This window comes from Labeo rohita, chromosome 16 (genome assembly GCF_022985175.1).
Source record: "Labeo rohita strain BAU-BD-2019 chromosome 16, IGBB_LRoh.1.0, whole genome shotgun sequence".
Classification (NCBI taxonomy): Eukaryota; Metazoa; Chordata; class Actinopteri; order Cypriniformes; family Cyprinidae; genus Labeo; species Labeo rohita.
The window spans coordinates 36,464,056-36,490,191 of record NC_066884.1 but is presented as its reverse complement, the minus strand read 5'-3'; the positions used below and the strand labels follow the sequence as shown (position 1 = coordinate 36,490,191).

Below are 26,136 nucleotides of genomic sequence, written 5' to 3'. Positions count from 1 at the left end.
AATAAATAAATAATCATATTTTAAATAAAAGTAATTATGAAATTACACATGAAGTCCTACTTAAGTGGGTCAAAAAGCAGTCTAAAGTTCATTAGTATAAATTCAACCTATAATAAATTTTCATTTAACTGTCCATAACACAATTAAGTGTCTGAGAATATAAAAGTATATCATATCCATAATAATACTCTTTTTAAAAGTATGCTAAAATGTACGTCTTTTTCACAAGGGGATCATTGCTGAATTCATTATCAGCCTAAACTTAACAATTTTTTTTTTTTTTTTGTAATCTTTTTTTGGAAGACCCACTTTGTAGAATATACAATCTGTGTGGACAAGTGGACAGAGTCTGATGGAGTGGTAGGGAAGCACTCACTTATCTCCTTTTATTTTCCTTTATTCCCTAAATCCTGTCCTAACAGTCGCCATCCTGCTGTTCAGTTAAATGCAAGCTGACAAGTGTTCTGCTGACATCACACAAAAACGCAAAGACGCTTATTTATTCAAGAAAATCTCAGCTTATCTTCCTCAAAGAAAACCGAAAATCCAGGTGACAAGTGACTACCATTCTTGTTGGCATAATCTGCTTTAAACGGATGGGACAATGCTACATTTTGAGGCTTTGTTGTCCCACCTGTGTTTTCCTAAAGGATGTCACATGCTAAGCTAAAGTCATCATGCTAAGTGTGGCGTGCAAACATTAACCTTCCTTTCAAGTCAGTGCTCTTCTGGGTCAGGGAGGGAGGAATGTTTTGAGTCTGTCAGCAGGTTTTGTCGTTTGCGGCATTATGATTCGCTGCGGCGTTCGTTTGCGTGACTCTTGCGGAATGACTGGATGGGATTGTCATCAGTCGACCAGGTTCATCAGGATCAAGGGTAAAGGACAGGCATTTTAAGGGACTGAGAAAATTAGATCTTGGGCTGAAAGATATAGTATGACGAGCATGCTACTCTGTCTGAAAAATAGGTACAGTTCTGTCACTGGGGCGGTACACTAAGGTACAAAGTGAAAAGGTACAAATATGTACTTTTAAAGTACTAAAATGTACCTTTAAGGTATTAATATGTACTGTTTAGGGGTAGGTAAGGTATGAAAATGTACATTTTCACTTTTGTACCTTAGGGTACTGCCCCAGTGACAGAACTGTATCTTTATTTCTGAGAGTGTATACTCAAGGCTGGTGACGAGAAACACAATGTAACTGGGATAAAGTGATTTCTCAGTGGGTTGAAGATGTTGGGTTGAATGAATCCAACCCTTTTCAAACTGAAGAAGAACCATGTGGACTCGAAGATGGACCACCCACACATAGTCTCAGTCCAATGAGTGGTCAAGGTATTGGTGAAGAACAGGCCAGGGATGTACACCATCCAGACTGGAGAAAACTGCAGTTCAGTTCCTGAATTTGAACTGAAGCAAACAAGAAAAAAGTACAAGTTCATATTTAAATATTTAAATGGTACAAAAGCTGTCACTTGGGCATTACCTTTTCTCAATATTCTCGAAAGTTGGAGTCAGCCGAATGCTTGCTCATGCTTTTATGGAACTGTTCATCTGATGTAAGCATTACTTGACTTGCTCCCAGTTTGACAGTATTGCTTAACATTAAATTATGCAGGGAAAGGCTATGAGTTTGACTCAAAACAGATTGGAGTGTGTTTGTCCTTTTCCTTTAGTTTTCAGGTTTATAAAGCGCCACAAGTCTTTAACTAGATCTAGTTCACATATTTACATATGTTGGAGGGACTTACCTGTTTAAAAAGCTGTTGTTCAGCATTAGCTTATTAGGTTTACATTGGAATTTTATGAATGAAATGCTTACATTTTTTGTAATCTGTCTCTAAATGTTTGTATCTCAGGGGATACGTTGCCCTTTTAGGGGCATGGTACAACAGGGCTAAAGGCGCACCGGGGTAAAAAGCGCCTTTGATATTATTTTCCTCTAAACCACTAGATGATATGAATATATTTATATTTTAAATATATTTTTCTATAAATATATTTTAATGACAGTACATTTGTTGAACAAAAAATCATTCTTTTATTTATCAAAATATGCAGAAAATACAAAATTTGCTAAAATAATTGTTTTAAACAAATATTACCTTAAACAGCATTGAAAAACAAACAAACAAACAAACAAAAAAAACATTATTTTAGCTAAAGTATTTGTATCAGTACTGTGTGCCTTTTGCCCCATGGTGAGCCTTGCCACCTCATGCATTTATAAGATTTTAAATAAAATAAACGAAGTATGATTTATTTTCACACAGAATCTGTTGCTCTATAAATGTTCAATACAAACATATATGTATATTTTTTGCAATCGTGCATTTTGGACACAGTGAAAAGCACTTTTTTCCCCTTAAGGTGTGCCTTTAGCCCCGTTGTCCCCTATAAACCAAGATATTAAAAAATATATAGACTCTGTGATTTTGTAGCTTATGTTTTAGGTCTGACACTCAATGTTCCATATTTGGTGACTGTTTTGTAATAGTAGTGATATTGTGACAGAGAATGATTGATTTGTGACAGAAAACTGCATCAAAAAATTTAAAGAGAGTTTGGGTGTAACCCAGTGGTTATTCTTGGTATAGTGCCCAAACAAAATCTCACAGGAACCACAATTTTTGTGATATCAATTTCAAATTTGGTACATAACTTGGTTAGACATATGGCTTTGATTTTACTGAAAATTACTATACTACATTATCTTTACTACAAACTTAAACTTCTATAACTTTTTTATACTTTATTTTTTTGAAATGCTTTCACTTTAGCAACAATTTGCTATGTCTTCTTTGAAAAGAGACCAAATAAGACAAAAATAAGAGGCCAATTTAAAAAAAAAACAAAACAAAACAAAAAAAAAAAAAAAAAAAAACAAACGTTTGTCCCAAAAAGATGGAAAATAGCAATAAATTGATTTTCTGATGTCTATATGGTCCTGCCCTTTTTAGGGTTAAACAGATGGTTAACCCAAATATTTAAAAATCTGTAATCATTTATTCATCCTCATATCATTCCAAATCATGTAAGACTTTTATACATTGAAACACAAATGAGGATGTGAAGATATTGAAGATATTTTGAATAAAACCAGATTTCTGTCCCGTTGAAAATCCATCCCAACAAAACTATGAGCTTCAAAAGGCTTATTAAAGGCTTATTAAAAAACTACACCATCAGATATGGTACACCAAAGCTCAACTGTACTTGTGTGACACTTGCAAACAAATCTCATAGATTTCCATTTGTTTACCATATTTTATTAGCTCTACACTGTAAAAACAAACAAACAAAAAAAACAACACAATTTGTTTAGTCAACTTAAAATCATTTGTTACCCTGCAGACTTAAAATTTTAAGTTCAGTCAACTCAAATAAGTTTAGTCAACTTGAAATGTTAAGTTGTGCTAAGTGAAAACTTTGAGTTTTTAAGACTTGGATTACTATTATACTTTGAGATATTTGAGTTGACTAAAAACAATTTGGTTTGGTAAACTTTTAATTACATTTTAAATTGAATGAACTCAAATATCTAAGTTGTCATTTATTATAACTTAACATTTCAAATTGATTTTATGCACGTATGTGGTTGAAAGAAACTGATGATAAAGAGAGAGAAGACTTGGATTGCAAACAAAATCTTTTTTATTTTTGTCTTTTTGAGAATTTTTGGTTGCACTGACTTTGGAAGGGTTGAAGATAAATCAAAATTTTATTTGTGTCTTTGGGGTGAACTATCTCTTTAAGCTCATGAGACTGGCATCCTGGGAACTGCCAAGCTACAATTTATATAGCACTAGACACAGTAAATTACTGATTGTATTTCTGTACCATTTATTTACAGTAGTGGTTCTCACTGGTGATTTGCAACCCAAAATTGGATTGCAGGTCTGTTCTGACAACAGGGAAAATTATATAATGGTAAAAGCAAATAATAAAACACAACTAACCATAATCATGATTAATGCATATGATAAAATAAGGCTCATATACTTCAAAAAGGAGAAGAAAATGCACCTCATATTTGTTGTTGACATCAAAGGCTGTGCATATATTGTCTGTTTGTAAAGAGTGTGCAACAAACACGTTATGCAAGAAAAATTTCAGACTTACAATTCTGACAATAAAGTCATATCAATCGATCAATATCAATCAATCACTCACTCTCTACAAGTTTTTTTTTTTTTTCTTTGATTTTGGTGCACTTATCTATCACTTCAGTAGAACCTACTGAAGTTACACAGATGCACAGGTTGTATGGCATGCCCTCATTTTCAAAATCCTTGAATGACCGAGGTAAAAGAATATGCAACCCATACTACACTGAATACAGGATTACTCACAGCATTTTAGGGACAGGTTTATTTATTTTTTTTATTTGTGTATAATTTTTACCACTTCAGTATATATATATATAAAGTCCTGAAGCAAAAGTTGAAAATCGCTTACGGACCAGGGCTCTATTATACAGTAAGCAAGAGTGTCCTGAATTTGTTATCTAGTTGTGTCTGCGGTGCTTTATCAAATGTGCTGTTGTTTAGTCTTCTGTTTGCTGTATTGTGGTTCAATAAATCATTTTTTGAGATAGTATCCATAGCCCGAATAGACTGGGGAACTCACTCATTGTTACAGTATGTGCTATGTGTTCCACAACTGTGTGGACTGTTTTTATCAGGTAGAAGCTCAGTGACGGCATATCATTAGGACCTTGTAAACTTGTGCTAATTTCTGTATCTGTTTAACTTCCTGAATTGAAAAAAGTCAGTTTTGATGTGTGCAGTGTTCTATACTACATTTTATAAAGAACTAGAGAATTAAGGGGACACTCAAATTCAGCCTAAAACAGATTTGCACTTGATATGAAGCTGGCAGTTCAGATTTTCTTCATTCACAAGAATGCACTGACATATAGACATGTTTTTTTAGGCATGTCTGGGTGCCGATATGCACTTGGTATACTGTGACACCATCTGTGGTCTTGGCTCAGAGTGCTGGGAACTGGCTTACAATATTAGATTTATGATGGCTTTTGGACCTTATACAGGGGGGTCAACAGGACTTTTTAGTTATATGAAACAAATTCCTGTGGATTCTATGCCATATGTTTGAGATAAACCTATAGTAAGTCATTCCACCAGCATGCAACCTCTTTCTTAGCTTAATCAAATTGGCATTTATTCAATATCTAAACTAAGCAATCCTGCATTAGATATCCCGTCTTTTATTTTCATAATTATCTCAAAGCTGCAGTCACTGTTAAATGTCTCAGGGTAAAAGAAGAGGGAACATTTGCTCTCAATTATTCTGTGCTGTTTTATGTGGCCATTAAGAAAACATACTGCAGAACTGTACACCAGAGAACATGTGAGATGTGAATGTAATGCTAATAAGTAACACACATAAGTAATGGTGCAGCTGTTAGGTGTCTTCATTACATCTGGAGTGTTTAGATCTCCACTTCATAGTATATACAGACGCAGTGTTTGTATACATATAATATGGTGTGAGTTTAAAATCTTAGAGGGCACGTGGTGAACGTGATGTTAAATTCAACATTTTCCAAAAACTATAGTTTGGGAGGTGTATGATTATAATTCCCCAAATTACAATGGAAAGATATATTACATCACTCTTTAAAAAAAAAAAAATGCACTGGCCCTGTCTGAATGCTGATGGTCTGAGAACCGTTTTTATACAATGATTTACCAAACTTCTGCTAGGGAGCAACACATGGCAAGACATGGACTCCTTCACCAAAAATCAGTCATTTCAATTGTGTCAAAAAATAATTACAGCCTCTCCATTTGTCCTCTCAACAGCTGCCAGAACATTTGGCTACTTCTCGCTTTCACTCCAAAAAACAAAACAAAACAAAACAAAACAAAACAAAAAAAAATTAGTTTTATCAAATGATTCCCCTTCTTATACCATCAAAACCTCTAGAAAATAATTTAGATTTTTTTTTATACCAAAACCAGATTTTACCTTCAAGAGTTTTTTACTAGCAACAGAATCTGAAACCATAACAATCCCATTATTTGGCCAATCCAGGTCTCGTTTTATTACTCTCCATTACCCGCTTCATTTCTAACTAGGCCATATTCCAAAGCTACTCAAATGGAGCTATGAAGAGTTCTCAACAGCACAAACTTGCGTCAGATCTGTACCTCTCTATAAATCTCTCAGCTGGCCACATGATCCAAGAATCAAATATTTGTTTTAAAGCACTTATAAGCAGTTTTCCCAAATCCTACGCATAAACAATTCACACACTAGCAAATTTGCACAAGTTTAACACCTACTCAGTGCAGCTTCAGTTAACACACACAAAAACAAAAGCCTCCTGCAACTTTAACTTCCCTGATTACAGTCATTGCACCTTCAGTACACCTGCATTGTTTTCACTTTCTGCTGCTTTCTGTTTCAATTATTTTCTCATTTGTAATTTGGAGGTTGCTGCAGCACTTTTTCTTTCTTTCTTTCTTTCTTTCTTTCTTTCTTTCTTTAGTGTCTTTCTTAGCACCTTAGGGTTATGAAACTAAAATTATACTACAACATTGTTTACAGTACAGCAAAAATAAATAAATAAAATAAAATAATAATAATAATAATAATAATAATAATAATAATAATAAAATAAATAATAAATGTATTTATTTAAATTAAATAATAAATGTATTTATTTAAATCGCATGAAATTAAAAACTAAGTAAAATGAAATTTAAATGAAGTGTCTGAATAAATAGATCAAACATAAAATGAGGAAAAAAAAAAAAAAAATATATATATATATATATATATATATATATTATATATATATTTTTTTTGTGGACCATATAATCTTACATTTTTAATATCTTTTATGTTTCTGAAATTACATTAGGATGACTAAATTATGATAATTTTAATCTATAAAAAATTAGTAGCATTAAAAGTTGGTAGCATCAGCACTTTTAGCTAGTTGTTCCTAATCACAACTACAATTTCTACAAGACTGCTTCATTCTTAGAGCTTGAATTGAGTGTCATTCTTAATAATTAGACATACTACTACAAACATGTGAATGTATTTTTTTGATCAGCCTTAAATCAGTATTGGGGCAGAGAAAGAACTCAAGATTCAGTGGGACGTGCTGATCATCGGTGGGTATTTTATGCAGCAGCTGCAGTTCAACAGTATACTCCAGCAGGCCTGTGTGTGTTTAGTGTGGGTGTTGATGCTGACAGGGCTCATTAAGTTGACATCAGCAAAAGCTAGGGAGGCTTTTACGCTGCAGATGAACCTGCATGTTATTCTTCAATTAAATCCTGGTAAGGAATGCCGTAGCAGGAGTTCACCATGTCTCCCTGCTCACGTCATTTCACCGCTGAAGGAACTTCCCAAATCCAGCATCTCTTTCTTTCGCTCTCTTCAGTTCCTCGCTGACCCTGTCTTCCTCGGTGCAACTGTCTTCATTATTATGCAATGCGTTTACAAGCTCTGTCTTGATCTGCAGCAGCTCATGTTATCGTTGTGACTCCCTTGGACATGAGGCCCAGACTAAATATTTTCACAGAAAGCATGTGAGACGTCTTAAAGAACTCCAACTGGCCTTTAGGATTAATGAACGGCGTTTGAGGGTAGTAAAAGCCATGGGTAGGGTCAGTCCAGCAAAGTAGGTGCGTCCTGTCCCGAGAGAACGTGTTCAGATTTCTGCCTTAATTTCACACATCAATCTTTTGCGGCTTCGCATTTTATTTGGAGCGCAGCTGTGAGCAGTATGCTTGCAGATACTCGTGATGTGAATTATCTAAGTGTGTCCTCCGCTCTGTGTCAGAAACTATCAGGCCCTTTATGGAGACATAATACGCTCAGACTTAGACTGTTGGACAAGGTGACAGATAAACCTGGGGGACAGACCTTGGCTGGAGTGAGATTTTCGATGCAAAAATCATTTATTAAAAAGAGAAAAGCAGGAGACTGAGGTGTGAGCTCGTGGACAATGTGTCCATGACATTGATAGTATCAAAGAAAAGTCTAAGAAAAATATTTCATTTAAATATAAATCTAACTATACACTGTAAAAATCATTCATTTATTAATTCAGTGTGTTTCTCACTATTACTGTGTACAAAAATTGTGGATTCTTATATGAGAATATTAAAATTCTGAATTCATTTCTTGCTCATTTTGTCAATAAAAGAGTAACAGTTTGGTGTAAACATGCCTTGGTTATGGTCAGATCATTTTTCTGTTATTCAGTTAACTGTAAGCACATAAAACAATGACCAGCTGTGATTATTAGAACAAGAAATGTTCTGAATAAAATTCTAAATCAAAATTTCTAAGTACTCCTTTATTTGGCAGTAGAAATGCAAGAATCCACTTTTGGAGGAAACGTGCTTTCAAAACAAGCTTGTGGAAAGACACAAATCAAGAAAATGGGTATAAAACATCCCAATAGCATAATATGAGATGGGATGCAGTCAAGTTTAAAAAGCGTATTGATTCAACCTTCAGAGACTCTTAGAGAGTTTGAACGAGTCACAGGACTGATCATTGTGTGTGTTTGATCAATATCATAAGCAAATATCCAAACGGTATGAATAAAACAAATAAATGAATAAATAAAAAATAAATAAATGAGGAAAAAAAAAAATTCAAGGTTCAAAATCACACCACCAAAGTAAGTTCAGGTTTAAGGACAGGAAGATTAATGTCCTTGAATGACCCGGTTAAAGATGCATCGTTAATCCAAACCTATCTGGAGTGAGTTTAAAAAAGATTCTGTACACTTTGATGAAGTTTAAATATTCATGAAAAAGGTCCCGTCCTGATGGTGCAAACTTGGTAAATATGCAACCACATGACTTTAATTTAAGCAAAAGATGCTACCATTTACATTAACACTGTGTACGCTTCGTCAACCAACCCAGCTGTTATTACAATTAATCTTAATTACTGCATATTTTGGGTTATACTTTCTGTGAAGCTGTTTCTAGATCATTCATAACGATATTTACGTAGATTAGATTGGGTTAAGTGCACTGTAAAAATTGGTAATTAACTTTAAAAGCTATTTCTACCTGATTTAAACTATATAAATTAGATGTGTTGAAATAAATTGATGTATTCGGGTTGAATGAAATTAATTTAGATTTAGATTTTACGGTTTTAGGTTACCTTTTTCAGTGTGGTTTGCTGAATGGATTCCACTGATGTGACTGTGAGAGTGTTATAGAGCCATTAAACATACTGTATACAACGTATGTAAACATGACATAGTTGTTCCTTACAGCGAACACTTGCAAAGTTTATTTCTTTAGATTATCAGCATGTGAGGCAGTGTCTACACAGTGCCCTCTATGGGTAAAATGAAATAAATGGCCTGAGGAGAACCAGAATAAGTACCTGTTCTGCTCAAACAAATGAATTCATTAATTCCTTTAGATGAACACAAGCTCTTTCTCCTCTCACTAGCATAAAATAATTCATCCTCAGTGGAGTTCAAGAAAATCAACAAAGATCTCACTGCGTGGGAGCCTTCAGAAAGCTATTGAAACATGGTTTTGCCTTTGTCTGTTGGGTCACTCTTTAGATATTCAGCCGATGCCCCCAAACATGCTTATTAAAGTTTTACTAAAAGCTAATTCATTATATGAAATCTGTTTTTCCTCAGGATGACATTTAATCATTGAATACCTAGTACTGTTGTTGCGCCAAAGCATGGGTGCATGGTTTACTAGCTTAACAGGGCAAAAAGTTCCACAGTGAGAAACAGCAGTGGGTCACCCGCCCTATTACACTTATCACTCGAGGATCAAGTTAGCGAGGATAAGGACAGAGCATAAAGAGAAGGAGACTTTAAGTGGCTGGCAACCATAGTAACAAAGTAAAGTGTCTGACTCTGAGCGCTGTGGGAGAGAAGGCCGTGACCCATCTGTGGCAGGGAACATAGGGAATGAGTATTTTGTGTGTGTGTGAGAAAGAGGTCATGGTGATTTTGAAGGGAAATGAAGCTACGTCTAAATCTCCCATCCTTCTACTGGGGCGCCATCCTTGAGTCTTCACGTACCAGCTGACTGAATTAGATTTTCTCAGCAGTTGTACTCATGGGAACTTGGAAGCCCTAGTATCACCCCCTGCCACTTCCTACAGCCCGCAGGGGAGTAAACATCGGCTCATGTTTTCATTCATCCTCATGGGATGCTTTTTTTCTTTCTGCAGGTTTCAAAATATGACAGGACTGCCAAGCACAGGTATCTGTGACCAGTGAGCACATGAGTGACAGGCACATTTGTGAAAATGAAAAACATTTTCGTGTTTACCCACGTATTTATGAGAGCAAATATAAATTAGGCCTCATTCATAACGCATGTGAACTTGTAATATTAGAAGTCTGTAAATATTATTATGGTCGTTTAAATGTTTAGTATCACAGTGTAATGCCTTTAACGGTTTGTCTAACCTCTGCTCTTCAACCTTATATAAAAATATTACTCTTAAAACCCAGTATTTAAAAAACAGGTTTGATTTTGAAACTATGTTCCTTTTATGTTTATTGTAACCAACTTTCGCATTGTGAAAGATAACATTTGCTTTGCTCTGTTCCTTTGCTCCCAACACACTTTTCTTGTTTTTTTAAGCAGTTGCCAGCTTATTTGAACAGTAGAGAAACACCATTTAAGTTTCTTTTAACATAATTCCACGCAATTAACCTTCACAGGACTTCCTCAGCCAATACAGGGACCTTTACTATACTGTAAAATGCTAGATTTTATGAATAGTAGAAATACAAGGACCATTTCAGTACTAAAGAAATACTGCACTAAAAGACGTTCATGGATGGATCTTACTGAGTGACTCAGTCTTAAACATTTATTGATTTTAGTTTGTGTTAATGCCAACATTTATGATGCATTATTGAAATCAGAAGTTGCGTCTGGTAATATTGTTTAATGAACCCGAGCTAACGTGAACTAACATTAACACAGATTCATAAATATTGTAACAAATGTATTGTTCATTGTTAGCTCCTGTTAGCTGATGCAATAACTAATGTTAACAAATGAGGCCTTTTATGTCTAAAGTTGCTAATTAGCATGAATCAACAATCAGTAGGCCTACAAACTGGTTAGACCTGTACAAAATCAACTGGAAAGGAAATACAGGACCTAGCCGACTACGGATTTAATTCATTTGAAATGCTTTGGTAAACCTATACCTATTTTTATACTTTCTATGAAGCTGAATAATCCACACGCAATGGGAATTATGCAAAAATTTCCCACCTTCTGAAGTCCTGCTGAAGTGAGTCAAGCCCTTCGCATTGGAGCATCCCAATTACGTCGATTCTGGCTGACCAATCAGCGCTCTCGCCGCATGTGCCGATTCTCTCAACTCTCAAGATCTGCAGCACTGAGCAGCAGAAGCGCTGAAAGACAGAGCGAGCGCAAAGTGACAAGACCTCCCCGTACCGCCAGATAACATCCACAACGTTATGAGACAACAAAAGCCAAAGCAAGAGCGGAAATAAGGCGAGGAAAAGAAGGCAACACCCGCTGAAGTTTAACCAGGGACTGCCATTGGATCACTTTATACCGGCACATGTAATATCTTGCTCTTGGTGATAATCATATGCGCAGAAGCCGTTCTCTGGCCCCACAGTCACGCGTGCAGAGTGGAGGTTGCGCTTGGAAGTGTACGAAACTTTTTTATTATTATTTTGTTTTGTTTGTGACGTTTTGGAATCAGACGTATTAGACGTCGACTTTCCGTTATACTGTGGATTTTAAAAGCGAAAAAGGAGGACCAGTATAGTGTGGATTTTCTCCGCTTTCTTTTCTTTGTTATTCGTTTATTTTTACTGTTATTGCGATTATTTATAGTATTAAATTCTCTGGAGGAGCGCTAGCGTTCAAGAAGTTCGTTTTAGTGGATTCGACGCAGGTGCTTCGGTCCTGAAGGGCAGAATGGGATTGTTACTTTGACCCACGATATCACACGGTTCATTCATATTCAGCAGCTTCGCTTTTAATTGTTTTGAGAGCCAAAGACTGTTCAGTGACGCTCGCCGCCACACACCACTGGAATTACAATCATGAACTTTGTTGTCTGTTCGATACAGTTATTTTTTGCGGCTCTCCTTCATCTGTCTGCTGTAAAGGTAAGAGCTTTGTAATTTGGTGGCTTTGAAATGAGAGAAATTGCGGAAAGATAAAGCAATTCATTTTTTATTAATGTGAGGTCAGATTACACGCATGATGACGAAATGCATTTGTCCATTACACCATTTATACATCTTTATATATGCTTACCTGAAGTTTCACGTGGGCTTTTCTGCTTAAAAGTTACTGCCTTAAGCAATACTGATGTTACTGTTACTGTTGGATTTGTTCTCAATTAGGCAATGTTTTTATTTATAATCGCACATTTCCAGTTGAAGCAGTTCTGTCAGACTACGTGCTCCAACGGGAGTTTACATACGGGTTATTCCGTTCTGTTCAATCAATCAGAAAGCAATTTCTTATCAGTCGTATTATCAATACAGACACAGCATTGACTTTCTGCATTTTATTAGTGCTTGCGATACCTTAAAACTTAAAATACTGCAACCAACCGCTCTCTTGACGAGGATAATGACAAGATATTACCTGAACGCCTTCGTTTCTTTGTCTCCCGCCTAATTAATTCATTTACTTGAATCGTGATATGGCAACGCACGTATGCTTGATGTCGTGAAACATATTGGTACGAGGTAAACTGGCATCGTTTGCTGGTTAGTCGTCATTGTCCTAACGCAGAATATGAAAAATGTCTGCTCAGATATAAAGCAGATGGTCTCAGAGGCAAACCGGCGAGATTCTCACGCAACATCGAGAGCTGTTGCGCCAGTCCACGCCACCTGCAGTAACGCGACCAACCAGCAACCGATCACGCACTCTCTCGCCACCGAGACTAATCTGTAGGCGGGAAAAAAGAATAGTAGTCTGAATTGTAGCATGTGAATCATTGGCTGTCTGCAACCGCTTTGAATGACGAATGAACTCCCTTACTAAGATTTTAGAAGATAAAATCCCATTAAAAAGAAAAAGAAAGATTATAAAAATCTACACTTACTTTCTGAAAGCATTCAAACTCCCTTACTAGATTTTGAAAGTCTGGTTTTTAAGGGTCCGGGCCCCACTAGAGGGCCCCAGGAGCCTCCCAAGGACCACAGGATGACTTGAACGTCTTTAAATTAAGTCTAACCTCAATGTAACTTAATTAAATTCTTAAAAAGGATACAGTTTGGGTAGATTTGCAATTACAGGGCTTCTTTAGATATACCCACACTGGATCATGGTTAGACTTAAGGTACTAATATGTGCTCATATTAGTTACACATATGTTAAGGGGAACAGCGGGTGTCGTTTTAAAGGAACTGCCCCAGTGACAAGCTGTTGTACACCCTAAAGGTTCCATTTTTATATTTCCTCTAACAGGGCACATATAATTGAAATCATATTTCTTGCTTTTTGTAGCCTCAACAGCTGTAGATTTTACTCAAGGACATATGGTTCTTGAAACTAATGGAATCATGTTTATAATCTATTGAGACTGCACGTTTATGATAATTAAAAGCTTGGAAAACAAGAAGTTTATTCACCTTTAGCCTAAATATTGCTGCCTCTGATTATTTTCTTGGCCAAAAGGAGTCAAAAAGGTTGAAAATGACTACTGTAAACTCCTTTCCTAAGACTTATGTACTAAGAGTCTAATTCTAGACCATGTATAGTGTAAAGATCTTTTGGTTGTGCAAAACTCAATGAAATGTTCCATTTTGAGATTGTCCCAACCATTACTATTGGTTGCTTTTAGTGGTGTGTAACATAAGTCAGATTTAACTTGTTTTATGTGTTCTGTGACTTACAGCTGTCACTTTTCTGTCCTGACAGGCTTCCCCCATACCCAAAGACGGGGTAAAGAGCAAAAATGACGGTAAGTCATTTTGATGATAAATGTTGAAGCATGTTTGATATATATATAAAAAAAATGGGGTTAAGAATCCAGCACCACCTGGAGGATGCATATGCAATGACATTCTCAAGGCAAAGATTAAACAGCAAATGGTTTTATCCCAGTTCTGAGGAAGGTAATAAGACTACGTAGTCCATCCAGTACTGTGTGTTTGCAGTTCTCCTTTGTTTCTCCTTAATCAGTTTAATATCACGCTGAGCCTGCACTTATATAAATATTTGCTTGGACACTCCACATTAGGAGTCAGGGCATATATTTCCCACCCTCATTAGTATCGTCAAAGTGAATAATTCATTCCACCCGCAAGCAACCTTGTGTGGAGTCATTGACCATGGTTGTGTTTGTTTATTAACAAAGACTGCATGATTTATTCCTGATTTGTCCTCAAGGTCACAATTATTTGTTAGCAGTGGACCTGGTTGTTTGCATAGAGTCCCTGTTACGTTTTCTGGGGGGACGTGTATTGTTATTTTTACGTCATTCACAATCTGCTTCCATTCATAAACACTTTCCCACACTGTAGAGCTCCTATGCTAGACGATTTAGCTTTGCATTAAACGAACATTGAATGTGGTTAGAAGCAGTCAGTTTACATTTACGTAATAAGAAACAGAACCACAGTCTAACTGGCTAAATCAAAGCAGGCTATGTATGACTTTGCACTTTGCTAAATAACGATATGGGATACAAACATCATGGCCATAAACAAAGAAGTGCCATGGTAGGGTGAAATGTGGTTGGTACCACCAACTAATCACTAGCAGTTACTGACTTTATCATGATCAGCATCATGAATACAGTCGTGTTTGGTTTTCCCGCATGGCTCTGGGGCACTGACAGATTCATGGGTGGCAGGGAGTGTCACGCAGGGTGGGCTTCTGACGGAGGTCAGGTGTCTGCAGTGAAGCCTGGCGCCACACTGCCTGAGGTCACGCTTTTCTCTGGCAGTCTGCGGGTCATGAGGCACTGGGGTCAGAATGAATGATGGGAAGCCAGTTTAAGGAGGTGTACAGATTAGGGTGGACGTGCAAGTGGGGCACATGTGCTCGTGTGTGTGCCTCAACATGTGTGACATGCTTTTTTTTGTCCCTTTGGGAATGTGAAGTCCCCAGTGAGCAGAACAGGCCTGTGTGAGGTGTTATGCCATGGATATGACTTTAATGGTGGGCCTTGCTCAGGAAATATTCGTTTTTGTAAAAAATGGAAATTATTGAGTCATTCTAATTTGATTCCAAACCTGTATGCTGTTATTTTCACCATGTAACGCAAAAGGAGAAGAATCTTCATGCCGCTCTTTTCATAGTTACCATGACTGCTGGCTTTAAAAAGTACAAAAGGTTCAATAGTAACATTAAATGTAATATTGAATAACACATTAACGTTAAAAGCATAATCAAGTACATTACATGTGGTTTAGTAAATTAGTCAACACATCAACATAAGCATACTTCTTTAAACCACAACAAAAGATTAATAAAACAATGCACTTCAAAGATCAACTTTTAATGTGACATTAATACATGTGCACACAAGTGCACTTAAGTGTGTTAAGAAACAGTCATAAGAGTTGCCTTTAATTACATGAATATTATTTTTTTATATTATGTTTGAACATAGTTGAAAAAAACTTTTAAGATTTGTGCACTTCTACAGGTGCACTTCTTTTTTTTGAAATAGCTTTTATGATAGCTTTGTGCGAGAGACAGACTCAGTCATGGTCATTATGAACTGTCGTTACATGGAAAAGAGCTGCATGAAGATTCTTCAAAAATTCTGTTTTTGTGTTTCACAGAAAAAAATAACAGCATACAGGTTTGGATAGACATGACGGTAAGTATATAATGATAAAACATTACGTGAACTGTACCTGTAACTGTAAAAAAAAAAGATAAGAAAACGCATCAGTATGATATTGACTGAACTCTCACTTTGCTATATGATATTGACTGAACTCTCACTTTGCTTCCTCTTTAGTGATTCTCTTCATGGAGGTGTACAAAAAGAGCGCGTGTAAGACACGAGAGGTGCTGGTTGACATCATTCAGGAGTATCCCGACGAGATCGAGCACACGTACATCCCGTCCTGTGTGGTTCTCATGCGCTGTGCAGGCTGCTGCAATGACGAAGCGCTCGAGTGCGTCCCTACAGAGACGCGCAACGTCACCATGGAGGTGAGACTGGTTCAATCCAGCGTGTGCAATCCTTCACCCTGCTTCCTATGACTTCATACTTGCCTAACATGGGGACAGTGAGGCGGTGTTAACTGGCATGTCAGCTATGTTGTTTACCACTGCACACTGTGTTTACACTCCGCTTATGCGGCTGAAGTTGCTCTTGGCCTCAGTTGAGGCCTGGTCTTGTGATTTATTCAACAGTGTGTAAGAAAAAGGACATAAAATACAGTCATATATATAATACAGTCATTGTTTTGTATATTCCTGTAGGTACTGCGAGTCAAACAGCGTGTATCGCAGCATAATTTTCAACTGAGCTTCACAGAACACACCAAGTGTGAATGCAGGTACGTCTCTAAAACTACGATTAAATGCATCTTCAAGAAAGAGTAAACTGTCCATTATCCTCAAAGTTTACTCACTTGTTGTTCACTATGCTGTTATTTGTTCTGTGGGAACACAAAATCTTCATAATTCAATTCAATGCACACTTTTGTGTGAACTACTTTAAATTATGAAATGTGAATTAAACCTCTGTTTTTGTTTTTTTAGGCAAAAGGTAGAAGTCAAATCAAAGAAAGAAAAGTAAGTTCAGTTTTGTTTTGATATTATTATTATTATTGTCAAGCTCTGGGGTGATTTTAAGAAATCAGATGTTTCTGAACCAGTCAATTTGTCCATTTTGGAATTTGGTTAAGACTCATTTGTTGACAGTGTGGACGGTTCTAGACGGCGCAGGGCGTTTCTAAACACACGGCTAAAAATTGCAATGACTGGGTTGATTGACCGGCGATGAGAAGCAGCCAGCTGGACACTATGCTAGCAGTTAGCACAGTTAGCACTTAGCAGTAAAGCTCAAGTGTTGGAGATGCAGTGTATCTCTAGCTGCACGCATGGACTGACCGATCAAACTGAGAGCATAACATTCTTTTAGGAATGAGTTCCAGTAGGAGCTAGTCATTCAGACTTGATTAGTCAGTGGGTCAGTGTTTATATTATGTATGTGACTCACTGTAAGTGCAGCTTCAACAGTCTTTGCTGTCTGTATGAGAGTGGAGCGAATGACAGCTGAGAGGATGTGGGTGAGAATGCGTATCTACCTCATTGCCCGATTCATGCTGCTTGCTTTGTCTTAACTGGTGCATCTCATTTGCTTATTGTTCAGTGGTAGTGCTAGGGTGTTTCACAAGAATTTCGTCTTGTGTGAAAGCACTCTAAATGAACTCAGATGTTCACAGCGCCAGCGCAAGCTTACTTTGTAAACACACAGCACCCCTGAGTTTACTTTATCTTCACTTATATGTAATTCCAAATATAAAGTTCCAGGAAATCCAGCTCACAGTCATCTGGCCACTGTCCTTATAAATTAAATAAAAAGAAGTTTATTCTTAGGCTCACATGTGCACACTTCTGCAGTGTGCAGTTCATCAATCCGCAGCCTTAAAAAAAAAAAAAATAAAAATAATAATCTTTTATATCAGCTGAACTAAAACTATACAAAAAAAATATATATATATATATATATTATTTCAGCACAGACTTTCAGTGCTCCCTCTACTGGATCACTGTCGCCACTAAGTACTAAAAGTTCACAAGCATTGTCCTAGCATTATAAAGAAATAAATGAGTACATATTAAATACAACAAACCAGAGAATTATTCATTCCGATGCGTAATTGATTGCTAATTTTGTCGCAAATATATTGTGCGAATTTAGAAATCGCCCAGTTTACGACCACAGCCGTCATGACTCCCACAGCACGCCTTGACACACCCACAACCCCGTTTCCCCACAGCAAAGCTAATAAGTGAAACACTTGACTGTTCTCACACCCAAACAGTAAAGTCAACTTCCACTAAATGTTACAACAGCCGAATCCCTCCTAATCCTCGGGCGCAAACTCAATACTCACTGCTTTCAACAGGAATTAATCATGACACAACACCCAAAACAAAACCTGCTTTTCCTTTTATTTGTGCTGGACGTCTTTTTATAGTTAGTATGTCTCTATTTCTGGCAGATAACCATTCATACTTTTAATGCTTGCCATTGCTGAACATGGCCGTATCATAAAGAAAAAGTAATTATGCACGTCATTTTGAATAAAAGCATGTGCTGAATGCTGAATGTGTGCCCTCTGAAAAAATCCAAACACCAATATTTCAACAAAAATCTTGCATGTTTGTTTCTGAAATATTTTTGGTAATTTGATTATGCATTCAGCTTCGTTTAGCAAATTGTATCATATTTAAATATTATTAAAATATGCACAACAAGTTCTAATTAACTGCAATGCATAGCCTTGATCGCCTTTTAAAAGACTGGCAATATGAATGTGACCAAATATTAAAATAATTACATTTATTAATAGTAATAATCACAATAAACCGTTCACCCACCAAGTTGATTGCGGTAAATCTAAATTTAGAGCAACAAGTCAAGTGTTGAGCTGGTCAGGTGTCGCCAGGCCTCTCTAAGGTTTTACAGCCCATGGTGCTTGTGTAAAAGCCTGGATTGCTCTGTATGTATCTCCTAAGAGCCCTGACCTGCCGATAACGGATTCTTTTATAGGATCGTTTCAGTTTTTCTTGTGGGCGAGGCTCTGGCACTTTATGGCAGCTGTAAGATGGTGTCTGTGAAGACCACCCGCCGCTCTCTTCACACCGCAGTTGCTCAAGTCTGACCCTTGCCTGCTTCCCCACACTAATCATAGTAACAAGTGTCTGTCATTAACCCACTTTTATTTTTAGCCTTCTAAATAGTAGGTGATCCTGAGACTGAGGTTATTGTTGGTTACCGTGAGCGGTTTCACAAACCTCATTTAGTGCTATTGTGTCTTAAAGGGATAGTTCACCTAAAATGCGGCTCACCTTGAAGTTGTTCCAAACCTGTATGAATTTCTTTCTAATAATTAATGCAAAGAAGATTTTTGAAGATTTTAACGAGTGTGGGTAGCCAAACAGTTTCTGGTTCCCATTGACTTCCATGTATTTTTTTTTTTTTTTTACCATACTATGGAAGTCAGTGGGGACCAGCAAATGTCCAAAATATGATTTAACGTTGCTGAATAAACCCAGATATATTGATTTATAATAAAAAAGATCCCCATTTTATGAGTAAAACAGTAGGAATAGCTAACAATTGCAGTACCTATAACAGAAACATCAAAAATACTTTTAAAAAATTGTACAAAAAACACGTTTCATGCATCCACTAAAAACCGACCCTGACACCACTTGGTCAAATGTCATTTCAAAAATGGCTCAGAAAAGTGAAGTCAGTGTTGATAAAAGCTTCTTCAGCATCTTTTTGCTCTGATATTTTGTCTAATGGAAAGACATTCACGGTTTAAGTGTGATCAAAATGCGGTAGGCTCAGGTCAAGGAATGTTCCCGGTTTAATTGGATGAGCGGCGGCTGTGTGCATTTCTGCACCTATAGGTTAATGCGAGCGTAGAGAGATGGATGGGGTTAGCTGAGAGGGCTAAATGAAATCCGTTGGTCATGGGGCTAAGCGCCGGCTCTCTGCATGTCGTCTCTCTCTGCACGTAGGCAAGCGCTCACGCGGGGGGCGGGGAGCCCGGCGACTCTCGCTTCTGATTCACAAGCTCAAGTTCAGCTCCTTGTACTTCAATCCTTACCTCTAAGCTCCTCACACACACACACACACACACACACACATGCAACGGCTCAGTTCCTTCAGCTGCTTATTTGGACTGTAGCGTCTGCCATTGATTCCTCATGAGGACTGTCTGTGACGTGCTGCTCCTCGCTTTAATTAGAGTTGTCACAATGGGAAAATTTCAGTAGCGTATTCTAATACCAGTGGATTTGAACAATTCTCAATATAAAATTTGATACCACAGCTGAATATTACTTATTTAAAATGCTAAATATTAATACAATATTTAAAAAAAGGTTCAAAACAGTGGCTTGTAGCCTTTGATTTTACCATTCAAAATTCAGGGGTTGGTAATTTATTTTGTGTTTTTAAAATTTCTTTATGCATTTTGAAAGTTTATACTCACCAAGGCTGCATTTATTTGATCAAATACAGTAAAATAGTTCAATATTACTACAACTTAAAGTAACTATTTTCTATTGTAATATATTTTAAAATGTAATTTATTTTTGTGATCGAAGCTGAATTTTCAGCATTATAACTCCGATCTTCAGTGTCACATAATCATTTTCTTATAATTATCAATGTTGTAAACAGTTGTGCTGCTTTATATTTTAGAAAAAGAAATCTTTTGCAACATTATAATGCACTCTTTCTGAATTTTTTTTTTCCTTTAAAAAACTTGGGACGGTAGTGTAAGTAAATATCAAATTAGTATTTTTTAAAACAAAATTTAAATTAATTATTAATTAAAACAATAAAACATATTAAAAAGACTTATAAAAAGTATTGCTTACTACACAATTTTGATTATTATTATTACTATTTGTTTAAATTAGTATCAAACTGATACCAAAGTATTTTGACATCCCTAGTGCTGATTGATCTTTCTCAGCATGACTGTCCGCAGCTTCATTTAGACATCCTTTTCTTGCGTTATTTTCCTGTTTTGCAGAAAACCCAGAGTGGGGAGGGTTAAAAGCCGAAAGAGAGCAAGAGAGGGAGATTCGGGCGATCTCAGCGCCTCGGCTCACCTGCGCTCAAGCAGTATTTTGCTCTCAGTTGTTGGCTTTATTTTAGGGCAGCTTGTTTGCTCTTTGTAATCTCATTTGTCTTGTCGGCTTAAAGCCCCAGTCTGCATTTATTTGTACTCAAATTCACACTGTTGGCCCACGGCCCGCAAAGAGGAAAGCAACCAAAGGTAAATAAACAGAGGTTGCATGGCTGTCTCTGTCATTATCGTACTAATGTGCCGCCACAGCTGGGATGACACCATGCTCATGTGATCCCTCACCTGTATTTCGGCCCCTTTGATGTTCCTGAGAACAGCAGCTTGAATCTCTCGCCTGTAGACGAGCTCTTCTTTACTACACTGAAAACAGTGAAATGACTCTGTCATTTATTTAAAGTGCACTTGTATATTGGCGTAATTGAAAATCTAGTTTAAACCTTTTTGTTCAGTTTAAGACAAATAACACTCCCATAGAAAACAAAGAAATAAATAAAAAATAAAAATAGTATTTTGTGTATGTCGATGTGCAGAATACATACTGGCTAGTCTTTTTTATTCTGTATTATCTTTTTTTTAGTGCATAAAAGAAAATATAATGCATAAGTAAACTAAATTAAACATTGACTAACAAGTGCAAATTCTACTTTCATATCACAACTGGTTTTGCTTTTGTTTATTTGCTTTTTTATTATATTGACCTACATTGACAAAGTGACATTTTGGCTTATGTCTAAGGAAAATATATTGATTAAGGATGGTATGGTTCTTATAATAAATCATGTTTTTAGTTTCTGTGAATGTTTTTGTCTTTTATTTTTTTGAATTCATATTAAATCAAAAATCAGAATATTTAAACCAAACCACAAACTACAAAATTTTAGAACAGATAATGTGTCTATTATTCAAAATTTGTGCTTCTCAACTTTCTGTAGCTGAACAAGCTCCTTTAACAGTCATTGCTTTCGCTTCACACTGCTTTCATCCATGCATATGTGAATATGTGTATGTGAATGCAGTTGTCTGTCAGTCCAATAACTGTTCCTGTCTGATTTCAATGTTGCCGCTATTCACCGTGTCTCACGTGGGCTTGCTGAATGAATGAGCTCATTATTCACTCTCATCACACACAATCTGCCACTAATGCTGCCCATCTTTAAAACGAAACAAAATGGACCCAAATTTATGCAGTGAATGGAGGTGGTGTGTGATGGTGAGGTGCATGTGAGTGTGTGTGTGTGTGTGTGTGTGTCTCCAGCTCTCTGCCCAAATCACTAGTGCTTAGATGTCTCTCTGTCTCTCCCTTCTGCTTCCCTTGCAGCCTCTGTGAGCCTTGTTCAGAGAGAAGAAAGCGCTTGTATGTGCAGGACCCCCTCACCTGTAAATGCTCCTGCAAATTCACACAATTGCAATGCAAGTCCAGACAACTTGAGTTAAACGAAAGAACTTGCAGGTTTGTTTATGAACTGTCACCACGTGCAACATGCATCTCCTCATCCAGTCCTATCCGAAATATGCATGCATATAGCGCTTGTTGCATTTTCCCGTCTATATTTGCATGGTGACGTAGTGAGTGTGTATGTGGTGTATTTGCTGTGAGGTGCGATATTTGATGTCAGAATCTGGTGCATTACTGCTGCGCACTAGTGTTTTGTAGTGTTTAGCAAAGAAAAGATTAACAGTGTACATGAACTGAGTATGCTGATATTCTATCAGCAAGCATTATGATTTTGTGTTTTTGAGTAAACAGGCAGCGATGCTGCATATGTTTGTGTGTGTTTGTGAAGTGCAACTCAAACATCCTGCTCTGAGTAACTCCTTTGTTTATCTTGTCATTTGTTCATAATGGGTTAGAATTTAATTTGGTATTATTGATTTTGCCATCACTTGCAAAATCATGCCATTAGCTGTCCATATTTCCAAAACCTAATATGAGATCTTGTTGAATTATATATGTGAATATATAAGTGTGTCCATGCTGTTTGCTTCTCATCAACTGTCCCACTAATTGAAACTGTGTGATCGTATGTTAGCGTTCTGTATATGCTGTTCAAATGTTAGTGTTATGTTTTGTGGAGATCACAGCATACATTGATCCTGTGGTCATTTCACCCAACCCGAATTTTAACCCCATTAAAAAGTCTAACCTTTGAATATTTTTACCTAACCGTAAAAAAAAGGCAATGTTTCTGACCAGACTGCCAGAAATACAAAATAACTACATTTAGTTTGCACTTAAGTATTTAGTGCATTTAATTGTACTCAGTTTGCACTTTCAGTGTACGTCAAATCTAAATAAAAGTAGATTTTTCTATTTTAAAAAACTGTACTTGTAGATAATCAGACTAACATACTAAAGCTAATTTTAACTGCTGTGTGTGTTTTTGTTTTTTTTTAGTATTACTTAAAGTTAATATGTTTTAAATGTATAAATGTGTAATTACAAATTCATGTAATACATGACATACAAGATTCAATAGAAACTACAGTCAGTAGATTCGGCAGTAACACTTTAACCATATTTCAAGGACAATATAAGTAATAATAAAACTATATATAAAGAGCGTACTTAAGTCCTACTTAAGTGGGTCAAAAAATCACTGTAAAGTTCAGCGAACTGCATTTAAAATCAATTTAAACTACAAAACATTTTCCTTTATTTTCACTTAATATGCAATAAAATGTCTGAAATTGACATTATATTTCACATTCACAACAAGTATGTTCTTTTAAATATATATTACTTTTAAAGGATATTAAAGTAAATCATTTAAAGTACAACATACATGTTTTATAAACAAATCAGTCATTATTCATTGCGAGCCCTAGTTTTCCATTGTAAAAACCGTAGTGTGGCTAAACAGGCTTAACCCTGATTGGTTGGTTGGGTGGGTGAAACACAGATCAATCTTTCAGGTGAATCTTGACATATGTTGACATATATCTCAAGCAGATCTCTAACCTGTCAATTGTTCTCTTTCAGATGTGAAAAACCAAGATGATGAGCGGCGCGCTGGGCAGAACACTGAATGAAGGAATTTTTTTACGGCACAGCACTTTTTAAACCTGAGGATGCATTCCCTGGACAAACTACAAACACTACCCTGAACAAAAGACAGACAATGAAACGAAGGGAAGGAGATATCATCCCGATGTATATTTTAAAGATATTAATATATGAATATATAGAATATATATTATATATATTAAATGACAATGACAATGTGTGTCGCTGCTATCACCTACAAAGTAAAAAAAGCAAAACGAAGACGCTGCTTGGCGTGTGAATGGGATATATTTCAGTGTCACTGCACCTGGGCCTAAGACTGGACAGAACGCAGTGAGGTAAAGCTTCACTGGATCGGCCCGCTGTGGATTCATATTTAAAGACTCGGATCGAATGTCCAAGACTTCGCTGAGAGGTGCAAACGACAGCCTCCAACCCTTTATATGAACAGTTACAGACTGTCAGTCAAAGGAGAGGAAGTGACATAATAATAACGATTCTTTCCGGAATGTTCGGAACAGTGGGTCCAGGCACGGGTTACGAATGCGGAACTATCTTTTTCTGTGATGTCACTCTTGCTAGGGTGAAGTCTTAGTCAAAAAGACACCTGTACTGACTAACAACCAATAGGACTTGGTGTGATAGTACTAAAGGGATATTACATGTATGTATATATGGAAATCTAAAAAAAAGGATAAATGTGACAAAATGATTATGACTTTTGCTGAAGAACGGACTCATTCCGTTCACCGCGGTAGATATTTAAGTTTCGTAATGTTTTCCAAAGAGAATAATATTGCACACGACTTTAGGAACTGTTCATTACCACACAATATCTGTATATACATAACTAATATCCCTTTGTGTAGTTCACTACATCTAATTTATAATGTTAGAATATGTTCAGTATTCTGTGTATTTAATTTGATCTATTTATATGCAGTGTTATTGTTGATATTGTTTCGCTTTGTTTCCTATCGACATTGTCACCAATCTGAAAAACTGTGGATGGCTTTATAGAACGAAAGACAAAAGAGAGAGAAATGAACACTTCAACATTCCTGAAAGCGCCTTTTTAGTCTATCTGAACGTTTTTGTATCAGCGATCAGTTTGGTGGAGATGCGAGACCTGCTGACGAGGTTTTGTGATCGAAAAACAAACATTCTCTTTGCGTGAAAGTGCCAGAAATTAGTTTTTTTGTTTGTTTGTTTGCCATGTACACCCACATTTTCAGTATATTTTCACAGTAATATATTTATTGGTGCTGTTAAATATTAACATCCTTTGTGTTTTTAGTATAACTATTAAACATATTTATTTTCAAATGATATTGTTTTTTATTAAAGCAAAAATGGATTTCTGTTTGGTGAGTGTGCTATTTTTGTCAGTCTACAATTTACAGTTGCACGCACTTATGTCCAAAATGTTGTTACATTTATAAAAGAAAGAATAAATTATACACATGTACACTCACTGTAGGAAAAAGCATTTGCACAAATAACACTGACGCTTTAGGTCAAGATGCTGTAAAGAAATGAAGACAATGCCCACTATGGCATATTCTATAAAAAGCTTTTATGAAACAACTTAGACGTATTTGAAAAACAACAACAACAACAACAAAAACTCTAGACTAAAATTTCACTTTCACTTCAGACACTGAGATGAAAAATACATGGAAAATCTTGACTGTGCTCACATCATAATTGATTCCCCCCCCTCAAAGATCTCTGAAGAATTACCATCATTTACACACCCTCATGTCATTCTGACCTTGTGCTATTTTCTGTATTCTATGAGAACCAGCTTCTCTTTTCTATGTAACAATAGTGGATGCTTATTTACGCTGCCAAGCTCCAAAAAAAAAAAAAAAAAAAAAAAACCAAAAAGGTATACAGACAAATCTTCTGAAGCCATTTGATATGTTTGTGTGAGACTCATCTTGGAATGGGCTGTCAAATTTATTATACTACAATAAGACACATCATTGTGTAGACATATACAAAAGAAGAATGAAGGTGGAATCAGGACCATATTTTGTCTGCATTGTCTGTATTGAATACAAAGATACTGATCCAGACATTGTTTTATAACAGCACAATAATGAAACTGAGAGTAAACGGAATCCCAAGGTTAATTACACGTTTGTTAGATAGTAAGTCTTGAAGGTTAATGATATAGATTTGCAGCACCTTTTACATTTGCCATGTGACTGCTACAAAATTCTGACCAGGATTATAAGCAGTGCTTTCTTTCCTTTGGTTTATTTCCTTTCCAACCTTTGTTTGTGTGTAATGAATGTGAAGAGACTCAAA

The 26,136-nt window shown here is 36.3% G+C and overlaps 1 protein-coding gene across 6 annotated transcripts; it reads left to right on the top strand.

Annotated features, from left to right (window-relative positions):
- Window positions 1-11,419: 11,419 nt before the first annotated feature.
- On the top strand, window positions 11,420-25,182 carry vegfaa (vascular endothelial growth factor Aa). Of its 6 annotated transcripts, XM_051131228.1 has the most exons (8): window positions 11,420-12,155; window positions 13,927-13,969; window positions 15,983-16,179; window positions 16,453-16,529; window positions 16,735-16,767; window positions 20,760-20,851; window positions 22,135-22,266; window positions 23,797-25,182. In XM_051131228.1, exons 1-7 carry the CDS (start codon window positions 12,090-12,092, stop codon window positions 22,248-22,250), a joined length of 624 nt encoding a protein of 207 aa, XP_050987185.1. In that variant the 5' UTR covers window positions 11,420-12,089; the 3' UTR covers window positions 22,251-22,266; window positions 23,797-25,182. The 6 variants fall into 6 exon arrangements, 4 of the variants coding, with proteins under 4 accessions (XP_050987185.1, XP_050987186.1, XP_050987188.1 ...); XR_007829387.1 differs by lacking the exon at window positions 22,135-22,266 and having other exon boundaries at window positions 20,760-21,005; XR_007829386.1 differs by lacking the exon at window positions 23,797-25,182 and having other exon boundaries at window positions 20,760-21,005; window positions 22,135-22,271.
- The last annotated feature ends 954 nt before the right edge of the window (window positions 25,183-26,136 follow it).